Below are 11422 nucleotides of genomic sequence, written 5' to 3' on the forward strand. Positions count from 1 at the left end.
GTGTTCAACTCTTTGGGACCCTATGGACTGTAACCCACCAGGCTCCTCCATCCATGGGATTCTCCAGGCAAGAATACTGGAGTGGGTTGCCATGCCCTCCTCCAGAGGATCTTATAAGGCACCGTCCCCTCTGCTAGAGAGCTAGGAAAGTCGAAAGCATAGAAAAGCTACTGTGTTTCTTGCAGAGAAGAATGGCTGCTGTGTTCTGAGGGGCCAGCCACGCGGTGCTCAGAGCTTTCACACTGTCTAGTGTTCTCCAGCTCCATCACTGGTCGGGATGGTTACACAGAGTTCACAGAGGATCCAGATTCACTCAGGAGGTGGAGCAGAGAATCCAGGTCTCTCTGACTCCAAAACCCATGCTCCTCTGTGGAGCCAGGGAAGGAAGGTGGGAAACGGGGAGGAATGTGGCTGGGAGAGTTTCCCTGGAGGAGGTGAGAAGTGAAGAGAGGGGGTCAGAGTTCCCAGGGAAAGGAGGTGCTCCTGGAAAACGGACCAGCACAGCAAGGCCTGGAGTTGTTGGATAGCACTGTGCTGGGTGTTTCTGAGAGGTGACCTGGGAGTTAGGTGGCATTGAGAGGCCATAGGTAGGAGTTTTCCTCACTCTCCATCAGGGTCTGTAAGGGGGATGGTCAGAAACCCAAGCGAACAACCCAGAATTGATGGGTGGATGGAGGCTTGAAGGCGGTCCAGGGCCCAGCCTCTAGCTCCTTGTGCCCAGTCCTGGATTGTCCCACTTCCAGGCTTTTGCACCTGCTCTTTCCTCTGTAGGAAATGCCCTCTTCTCAGGAGACACAAGAGACATGGGTTCGATCCCTTGATTGGGAAGACCCCACGGAGTAGAAAATGGCAACCCACTCCAGTATTCTTGTCTGGCAAATCCCACGGACAGAGGAGCCTAGAGGGCTCCAGGCCATGGAGTCACAAAGAGCCAGACATGGCTGAGCGTGCACACACTGAGCATGACTGGCTGTCCACGCTTTCTACCCAAAGAACTCCTGCTTACTTTTCAGGGCAAATGTTACCTATTCTAAGGGAGATTTCTGGATTCACCCAGTTGGAATCTATTCTAACATTTCACGTTTTAGAAAAATGATATGTTTTTTGCAGTAGTCATGTATGGATATGAGAGTTGAACTCTAAAGAAAACTGAGCCCCGAAGAATTGATACTTTTGAACTGTGGTGTTGGAGAAGACTCTTGAGAGTCCCTTGGACTGCAAGGAGATCCAACCAGTCCATCCTAAAGGAGATCAGTCCTGGGTGTTATTTGGAAGGACTGATGCTGAAGTTCCAATACTCTGGCCACCTGATGTGAAGAACTGACTCATTGGAAAAGACCCTGATGCTGGGAAAGATTGAAGGCGGGAGGAGAAGGGGACAACAGAGGATGAGATGGTTGGATGGCATCTCCGACTTGATGGACATGAGTTTGGGTAAACTCCGGGAGTTGGTGATGGACAGGGAGGCCTGGCGTGCTGTGGTCCATGGGGTTGCAAAGAGTCGGACAGGACTGAGTGACTGAACTGAACTGAGCAGCACTCATTCATCTTCATAACAGCCCTGGGTGGCAGGTATTATTATCTACCACTTTACAGATAAAGAAATTCAAGCTTAGGTTAAGAGAGTTTTCTAAGGATGCACAGCTAGTGGACGGGGAGGTGGAGATTCAGACTCAAGCCTGTCTGAGTGCAAAGCCTGTACTGCCTTGAGTCATCACCAGTCGTGATTGTCCCTAGCAGTGGACTGTCAACCCTGGGGAGCATTCAGGGTCTGTGTCTTAGCCCACTCAACACTCCCCAGAGTGTTGGCACAGAGCCATATATGGGGCTGACGCTCTCCAAAGATCCACAAGTTGAGTTGGTGGGGCCAAGCCTCTCCTGGACACGTGGATGGAGGGGAGGGTGAGGGACGGCTCTCACTCACTCTCAGCAAGAATCTGGTGAGAGACTGATCCCACCTGCCCAGCCCCCTGCAGGCCATCGCTGGTCAGGAGAGTAGACACTTCAGTCTACTCAAAGAACTGGGCTCGGGGTGACCCAGACCCATGGGGTGACCTCATATAGTGGTTGGCCCATTCCAGCTCTGACTTCTAGGAATCATGATGCCAGCCACACACTCATCAAACTCCTGAAGGTGCTCAGAACAGCTAGACTCCAGCTTTTATTAATAAGGTGAGAGTGGCGGATCACACTATATATAATCAGTTCTTCCATGCAAACTGGAGGGAAAGAAAGGAGGCAATGTATTTTTTTTTTCAGGCACACCTGTGATTTTTATTTTGCATAAATGTATATGCTATTCAGGCAACTCCTAGTATATAAAGATGTATATACTTCCCTAAAATGGCTAGTGGCATAGTCCAGCCTCAGGTTAGACCTGGTAGAAGTGGTTGGGCTAAGCTATTCCCTCAAAATGAGCCCCGGGTGGTGTTGACATTAGTGAGCAAGGCTGGGAGGTCACCTGGCCCTGTGGGAGGTGTGATCTGGGGGAAGTTCAAACTTTGTTAAGACTTTTATCTTCATTTTCAAACTTCATGGACTAATTTAGCTTCTTGCTATGGTTGTTTTCAGTTAATTTTTTTAACTTTTAATTTTGTATTGGGGTGTAGCCGATTCACAAACAATGTTGCGATAGTTTCAGATGAACAGCGAAGGGACTCAGCCATATATATACATGTATCTATTCTCCCCCAAACTCCAGAAGGCAATGTATTTTTCCTCCTTTCCCCGGGGACACCTTTATTCTAAATACAAGCATCCAAGCCAGCTGTTCCTCCTTCCCAAGATGTGAGCCTCAAGTAGGCTGCCCACAGCACCCCTTCCACCCCCTGGCAATGGGCGTGTCCACCCTGCCTCAAGGTAACTCTGGCGAGGGGTCCCCTAACCTCACTTTCAGAGGCTCTGTTGCCCATGCGGGATCAGGCGGTGGGCAGTGGTACTGCAGGGGATGGCAGGAATAACAATGACTCCTTTTACTGAGCACGTACTGTGTGCTGGCGCTCTGCTTGGGGGCCTGACATAGCTTTTCTCCAGTCTTCCGTCCCCTTATAAGGAGGGAACAGAGAGGTCCAGGGACTTGGCTGACTGGCATTCCAACTCAGGCCTATGTGATTCCGAAAATCAAGAACACCCCTCTGCCAAGAGGCCCTCTGCACGTGGCTAGGCACCAAGACTTGAGTTCCAGAGCCGGCACGACTCCCCACCTGCTCTGTCATATCGGGTGACTTACTTCCTCTCTCTGGGCCCCAACTTCTTTAGCAAAATAAGGAGGTTGGATGAGACATCTCTAGGTCACCTATAGTTCTCCGGGTCTAAGAACACCTCTCTTCAGAAGATGTTGGCCAAAGGGCACCGGAATTCCAGCGCTGGGGATCTCAGTCCCTCTTCTGTTTGGATGGGTTGATGTCAAGCTGGGGTGCATCTCCCGGGGCCACTCAGGGCTCTGAGAAACCTCTCCTATCTTTTGGTGCAAGACCTGAGGAGAAGGTGGGAGTGAGCAGCCCTTCTATGGCGTGGCTGGGGGAGAAGAGGGATCCTCACTGTAATCTCAGGGTTCCTGGGCAACCCAGTGGATCTCTTTGTTTTTTGTTTTTTTGTTTTTTGTTTTCACCTGTGCTCATTACCTGAGCGCTTTTCTCTCTTTATTCTTTTCTTTTTATTTGTTTGGCTGTGTCAGATCTTCGTTGTGTCATGCGGGATCTTTCCTTGGGGCGCGTGGACTCTCGTTGCGGTGCATGGGCTTCAGAATGCCTGGGCTTAGTTGCCCTGTGGCACGTGGGATCTTAGTTCCCCAGAGAGGGGCCCCCATTCCCCTGCCCCGGTGGGACTTTTTGAATCAAGGCCCTATGGGAGGTCACAGCTTAGAGGTTATCATGTCCAACCCCCTCATTTTACAGATGGGGAGACTCAGTCTCAGAGTGAATTAGAGTGAGGGGTTCAGGTACAGGTTTCATCTCTCTTTATTCTCTCAATCACAGGCTTTAGAAGACTCCCTTTCCTGAAGGATGGGGAGACAGAACTAAAACCAATCGAAATCTCAGTTGTTGGTGATTGTTATCCAGAGGTCTCTTGATTTCCAACCCAGTGTTTCTCCACTCCTACCTCCTGCCTTGCCAGAAAAACATTGAATATGTTTGTGAAACATCAATGCCAGGGCAACCTCTAATCTTGGGAAGGCAAACCTTGGGAATTCTGGGTGCCTATCCCGTTTCCTGGCCATGTAGGCATCACAAGAGGCTCACTAATGTTCTTCCCGTTGAGCCCAAGTGAGGCCTTAGTTTTTTTTTTTCCCTGTTAAAATATTAGTTTATTTCATGTCTTTGCTGTGCCCAGCAAATTATGTCAGTTATTTTTAATCCCACTTAGAGACATTTAAATTTATTTTAGAAGGATAAGTGAAACCAACCCCGGCAGGGCTTGTCCATATCAGTTTATATCTCCAGTCAATCTGCATTTTGTTCTGATCAAATGTGTTTTTAGAATTTTTAGCACAAGGGTAAAAGTCCCTTTAAAAATTAGATGGTAAATCGAAAGACCGATAAAGCTGTTAGTCTTAAAATATACATGCTCTTTGGCACTTCTTGTTTCTTACTGTGGGAATGGATGAGGGAAGGAAGCATGAAGCTGGAGCAATTTAAAAGCGGTTTCCAGAAAACTCTCTCTCGTTTAAAAAGTATGTTCCTTGAATGTGCACTGTGTGTCCGCCCTGTACTTTTTTTCACGTTTCAGTTTTGCCATAAAGTGAAGGGCTGAAGCAAGGGCTAGGGCATGTGGTTTAGAAGGAAAAGTTAATCCCTCCCTCAGCTAGCTGTTTAACCTAATGGAAGCTTTCTCAGTTCCTTACCCTGAGCTCCAGCCAGGCACGACCACATGATCAGAGCTGGTCCATGGCTTTGATGCTGTCTGCCTTTCCCGATCAGCTCGATGACATCAGCCACCCTCAGCAACCCTGTGTACCGCGCTCTTGCTCTGTTCTGGGCCCTGTCCTGACCACCATGTGTTAAGGGTGTCATCTCGTTTACCCCTGACAACAAGCCTATGGGGTAGGTCCTATTGTGATCACCCTCGTGCAGGTGAGGAGACTGAGGTCCAGGGCCCCCAGACCACTGGCAGTGGAGATGAAAGCAGAAACTGGTCTCCTACGCCGCATCCAGTCCTCTTGTAGAGCCTCAGCGCTACAGCTAAAACCTGCCACTTCCTCCGCAGACTGACTTAGTGACACCTTCCCGATTTGTCTTTTCTAAAGGAGAAACCCCATCCTGAACTTCTCCGCCCAGCCTTTGCCTCTGCCCCCGAAGCCGCCTCTGCCAGGCCCCGGGCAGTACGAGATCGTGGACTACACGGGGCCCCGCAAGCACTTCATCTCCAGTGCGTCTTTCGTGTCCAACACCAGCCGGTGGACAGCGGGGCCGTCCCAGCCAGGCCTGCCTGGCCCAGGTCAGAGGACTGGTTTCAGTGATTGTAAAAACTAAACCTGGACTTGTCTGTCATTCCTGGGCCTTCAAATGCCACGGATTTATAGGCTGTTTGCCAAACAGTTCACAGGGGTTAGAGTGGATAGAGAAGACTTTTCAGCTTACACTTTCAGAGTAGGAAAGGTGTTTTTTTTTTTTTTTTAAGGTGAAAGGGCTCTTAGAGATGATCCAGGCCAAGGATTTGCAAATGAGAGCTGTGAATGTTCAGGGGCTTCCCTGGTGGCTCAGTGGTAAAGAATCTGTCTGCCAATGCAGGAGATGTGGGTTCGACCCCTGGGTTGGGAAGATCCCCTGGAGAAGGTGGTGGCAACCCACTCCAGTATTCTTGCCTGGGAAATCCCATGGACAGAGCATCTGGTGGGCTACAGTCCATGGGCCGCAAGAGTCGGACATGACTTAGTGGCTAGACAACAGCGACAACAGGAATGTCGTTTTCAAGAGGCAAAAAGATGGGCTGTAGGGGGTCTGTGACCTTGAAATTGCCTGCAGATTTGGAGCACACAGACATTATTTTCTGGGGGAAAGAGCCACAGCTTTTGTCTAAAAAGTTCATGTTCTTAAAAATGTTTAAGCTGTGGTTCTAATCAGACGGGGTCACTTCCCAGATGGGGAGAGCCCAGAGAGCGAGGTGTCACAGCCCGAGGAGGAGTTTCAAGGCCGAGACCCAGACTCTCTTCCCTTGATGCCTTATCTGTCTTGAAATAAACCAGGGCTCCACCTGAGCAGCTCTTTCAAGCCACCTAGTTCTGTTCCCTTGTACAGGTGAGCTTGAGTGGTGGGACCCGCTTACTCACCCACCCCCCTAAGATCTGCCTGAGAGCTGACAGCCGGGGGACTTGCTCCAGCGGGTGGTCTGCACTCCCCCCCACCACACCTACTTGTAGTTCTCAGTGGAGCTCTTTAGCCATTTAAGGCCCCCATGATGGCAGAGTTGATGGCATTGGGGACTGACAGGTGGGCTGGTGGGCAGGTGACATGGGAGGGGGACGGCAGGACTTCGGGGACTGCCAGGCCTGTGAAGGTCAGTCTTCCAATGAGTATCTCTGAGGCTCCCACCCTAGGGAGGCAAAGATGACTCAAGTCCGGTGCCAGCCCCCAAAGGCGTCCCCATCCCTCCACACACACAGGTGAGTAAGGTGTAAGGTAGACCGGACAGGAAGAATGCATTCCCATGGCTCTGTCCCTGGAAATATAGTGAGAATCAAGCCAGTTAGATGGCAGAGGTTCAACCTTGGGCTCATTTGGCCAGTCCAGGCAGAGCTCGGCTTGGTCCGGCAAGCGTACTAAGGCGCCATGTGAGTGGTGAGCGTGGGGACCCCGGGGACAGCAGGATCCTGGTCTGCCCCTGCTTGGCCCGGTCCTCTAGGAGCCTTCTCTGAGCATCTTCTCCAGGCTGGTGCCTGGAGCGCAGGTGCAGGCTCGTTCCTGCTGCTGTGTTCCCCTAGGCCAAGGTGGGCTTCCCCGCGGGCCCCCCGCCTAAGCACCTGCAAACATCTGCCTTCTTGGCTTCCGGTGTATGCAGACCCTCCTAGACAGCCGTGGTAGCTTCCTGTCAGCGGCTCCCTCGTGAGCCAAATCTGCGTCAGTGTAAGAGTTTCCAGTCACCCCAACTTGTGGTTCCCAAGCCCTGCGTGATCCTGACTGCTGTTGTCAGGGTGTTTTTTTGTTTGTTTGTTTGTTTTAATTTCTGAACTAAATCAAAGCAAAACCCTGTTAAGCTGACCCTCAGCTTCTTTAAGACTATTGCTCTCCTCCTTCCGCAGCCCCCCTCAAATTTTATACAACTCTTTTGCAAATTTTCTTCTGTTAAAGAAGCTAGTGAGTTGAAGAAGGTGGGAAACCAGAGTTTGAGTCCAGTTTCAGAGCCCGACAACCTTGGGCCAGTCCCTACCTCCCTGGCTCCCCACAATGTCGGGTGCAGGGGGCCTGATCAGGGGGTCCCGCCCTCTCTGACACCAACTGTAAGGGCCTCGAGGACTGGCCTTTTCTTTCTCAACACACTCTCTCTCTCTCCACAGCCACGTACAGGCCGGAATTCCCTGGCAAGCAGTCCTTTCTCTACAATGAGGACAACAAATGGATCCCAGTGTTGTAGTCGCCGCATTCGAGCTCAAGGAGACCCCCAGCCACCCACCCAGGCACCCCAGGGAGTCAGCAGGGAATGCCCATCTCGTGTGTATGTGCCAGCTGGTGGCACAGGGTGGCCTTGCCCCCTTCCCCTCATCCCTTGCCTGCTGTTGCAACCGGACTGCCATGCTTGTCCTTGTCCTGAGCTGCCCCCTGGAGTATGGAGACCCCCACCCACCCCGCACTGAGCCCCATGGATTCCTGAGCAGAAGCGAGGGGTGGACAGAGCCCCCGCCTCGGTCACTTCACCCCTCACATCCATCCAGGATGGCTCTGCACACCTCCCTGCTCAGTTGCCAGCAGCTCACGAAGCTTGGCCTTCAAGAGGAGGCCGCCGCCGGCCAATGCCCCATCCCGAAGCCTGATGCTGAGCCGGGGCCCTGCGGCCGTGGCCTCAGCACCCTCCCATCCTTTGGCCTTTGACCTCCACATCCCTCCCGGAATTCTAGGGGCCAGGAAGGCCCAGAGGCACAGTGACAGGGACCTGGAGGGGTTGCCTGGCCCTTGTCCCCCAGCTCAGGCCTTGTGTCTCACCTCAGGGAGAGCGTGGGGGCATCACCGTGGTCTCGTGAGCTCATCACCCGCCCTCAGGGGAGGCCAACCCATCCGTTTATTGGCTCTGTGCCCAAGGGGCAGGTGCAGGCAGGACCCTCTGGGGCCAGAGTCCCGGGCACAGCGGTTCTGCGGGGCGCCTGTAGGTCCTTTCACCCGGCTTTCCCCTTCCCTGGCCCGGTCTCTGTCCCCCTCACCCCTGCTCAAGTTGAATATGATCTTGACTGAGCCTTTTCGGGCCTGCCAAGTCAGCCCCCCCTTGGCAAGGAGAAGGGATTCTCAAGGAACCCAGGGGATCAAGAGTTAACCACACAGCCCTCCTTCCCTAGCCGCCCCCATGGCTTTGCCTTTTGTAAGTGGAAGCCCCCTGCGCCCTCTCCTACACCTCCCGGTGCCCCCGCTTGCCCTTGACTCTCTCCTTAGACTTTGCTCTGTGACTTTTAGCTCGGAATTGGCCACTGACTATTTCTCCTTTCAGGGAAGGGCTGCTGAGGAAGAGGGCAGGAGGAGGATGGAACAGCGTGTCCAGTTAAACTGAGTTCTCATTTCTCACAAAAGCTGGCCTTGCTGTAAACCTTAGGTTCCCGGCAAGCGCCCCACTGCTCTGAATGACCAGGAGGCAGCCTGGAATGTGGCCCCAGGAGCGTCCAGGGTCGGGATCTAAAGGCAGACACCTTGTGCTGCATCCACTCTGGTCCTAGCTTGTCCTAGGGGTCAGGTTGGAGCAGAATTTGGAGGCTCAAGGTCAAGCACTTCCAGGGCTGGGTGGGCAAGGCAGGGAGCGAAACAGGTGAGGCGAGAGGAGGTCTGGGAGCTGAGGCCGGTGTCCCTCTAAAGGCCTGCTACCTATCGCCAGATCTGCAGATTCTCCAGGAGAACCTGGGAAATTTTGAAACCTGAAACTTCTCGATTGGAGATGTTAACAACCTTATTTCAATTAAAAAATTTTTATTCAGGCTAAAGGAGACTCTTTTGCAGTCATCAGTTGTCCACTTGGGCACTAGGAATCCTGGAAGACCCCTTTAAGGCTGACACTTGAAGCCACACCTTTCTTTGACTCTTGACAATATGGCTGGACCTAAAGGCCTTGACTTTTAGGTCCCTCTGACCCCAGGGATCCTTAGCTGGTCCCTGGGCTGGAAGCAACCAGCCCTGGGGTCCCTGCAGGCTGAGGCTGGTGGGACTGCATGGAAAAGAAGACCGGCTGCTTCTGTCGGGGACACCTGGGCCTGCGCCGGGTGCAGGTGAGGACTGCCTCTGTAGAAACTCCTCGCAGTGGGATCAGGAAAGTGGGCACTCTGGGAGGAGAATGGCAGGGGCACCGTCAGGGCTGCTCTTGGCCAGGCAGGACCTGTGTTCCATAGAAGACAGGGCTGGAGCTGAGACCCTGAGCTCTGAGGGTGTGTCTGAGTGGTACCCAGCCTCTCTGGAGATGTTGTAGGCTGCTCACGGCTCCATCCAGCCCCAGGATCCCCAGGCCCCAGCTGTGTGGTAGGATCACTTCGGGAGCCGTTTGAGAGTCATACGGCCCAGGCCCGAGCCTCACAGTTCTGATTTAACTGACTTGAGGTAGGATTTGGGCTGTGGTATCTTTGTGAAAGTTCTTGGTGTGATTACAAAGAGTCTAGTTAGGGTTAGGATACACTGATATTTTAATAAAGTATTTTCCAAATTTTATTGTGCATGAAAATCACTTGGAGATCTTATTCCAAGATGCTATAGACCTGGGTGGGGCTTGAGAGCCTACATATCTTTTTTAAAATTGATATATAATTGAAATAAAACATTGTACTAGTTTTAGGTGTGTTTTGAACAAGCTCCCAGGTGATGCTGATGCTGCTGGTCCATGGGCCACACTTAAAAGTAGCAAGGGTCTAGTGCTGCGCTGAATCGCTCAGTCGTGTCTGACTCTCTGCGACCCCATGGACTATAGCCCACCAGGCTCCTCTGTCCATGGCCTTCCCCAGGCAGGAATACTGGAGTGGGTTGCCATGCCCTCCTCCAGGGGGTCTTCCCCACCCAGGGATCGAACCCAGGTCTCCCGCATTGCAGACGGGTTCTTTACTGACTGAGCCCCCAGGGGAGCCCAAAGGTGCAGTGAATACTCAGCTGTTGAACTCTCCGTCTGGCCCTCCCTGCGTTCATCCATCTGCCTGCCAGCTTACTTGTCCTCCCCTCCCTTGCTCCTTCCTTCTCCTCATCTCCTCACTACTCCTTCATTCCCTCTCTCCCGAGGCCCCCACCCATCCCTCTCTCCCCTTGCTCACTCATTATCTACCACGCGAAGCTTCCTACAGGCAGAGGATGGCATCCCTACCAGCTGGCTTTATACAGTGACCCATCTTTGGCGAGGGCTTACCTTCATCCTCTTGCCTTTTCCACTCTTTGAAGGAAAGGCAAACCCCGAATGGCCGCTGTCGGCCTCAGGAGCTGCCCTTTGTTCCCTGATGTTCTCTGAGGGCAAGGCAGCATTTCCTCAAGGCTTCCAGGGTTCTCTTTCTTTGAGTTCCCAACAGCCTTCCTAAGGCACTGACTGCCTTGTCTCTCCGTGTGGAGGGGCGAGCAGTGGGCCTCAGAGGTTTTGCTGGAGGCAGTGAAGGGCATATATGGGGAGCCCCGGGACCCACTCCTGAGCTCAGCAGCAGGCAGTGCCCTGGCCCCCATGGTTCCCTGTGTGTCTGAGTCCCTTCCAGACCCTGGCAGGTTTCAGAGGTGGCGAGGTCTGTATAAGCACTGATACCACAATGTGCGCTCAAGGCCGGGGTAACCACTGCTCTAAACCTCTTTAAAGCAGTGGTTCTCAACCTTGAGTGCACAGTGTGGTATCGGGGGATGGGGGGTGGGTACTTTAAAGGTACTGAAGTCTGGCCCCAATCCTGGAAAATCTAATATAGTTGCTGTAGGGTGTGATCTGGGCAGCAGGGATAAAAGCTGCTGGGGTGATGAATTCCAAGGTGCGGTCAAGGTTGAGAAGACCACCTTCCTGCTTCCGGTGGTTCCGGAAGGAAAGGAACAGATGCTGAGCACCTCTGGCCTGCCTGTCAGCGTGCTGACACTCCACACACCCTGCGCTTTCACCCTCCCGGTGATGTCGCGGCAGCAGCGAGGCCTGGAGTGGGCTGAGCAGCCTGGGTGCTTCGCGGAGTCCCTTCCAGTGCTGGGGAAGCGGTGCTGGAGCCTGAGGCCAAAGGAAAACATCTGCATACTGACACTCCCTTCAAAGTTCTGATATTTTATCTTTTTTGGCCTTAATTTCAAAAGCATTGCAT

At 52.7% G+C, this 11422-nt stretch overlaps 1 protein-coding gene across 1 annotated transcript in view; it reads left to right on the forward strand.

Annotated features, from left to right (window-relative positions):
- Positions 1-9115, forward strand: part of STPG1 (sperm tail PG-rich repeat containing 1) — a 58878-nt gene extending 49763 nt beyond the window's left edge. The window contains exons 9-10 of the mRNA XM_069579050.1: positions 5246-5436; positions 7493-9115. Of these exons, the coding sequence (XP_069435151.1) occupies positions 5246-5436; positions 7493-7569 (268 nt within the window). The 3' untranslated portion in view covers positions 7570-9115. The remainder of the gene's footprint in view (positions 1-5245; positions 5437-7492) is intronic.
- Positions 9116-11422: the final 2307 nt, after the last annotated feature.

The sequence above is a fragment of the Ovis canadensis genome, chromosome 2 (genome assembly GCF_042477335.2).
Source record: "Ovis canadensis isolate MfBH-ARS-UI-01 breed Bighorn chromosome 2, ARS-UI_OviCan_v2, whole genome shotgun sequence".
Classification (NCBI taxonomy): domain Eukaryota; kingdom Metazoa; phylum Chordata; class Mammalia; order Artiodactyla; family Bovidae; genus Ovis; species Ovis canadensis.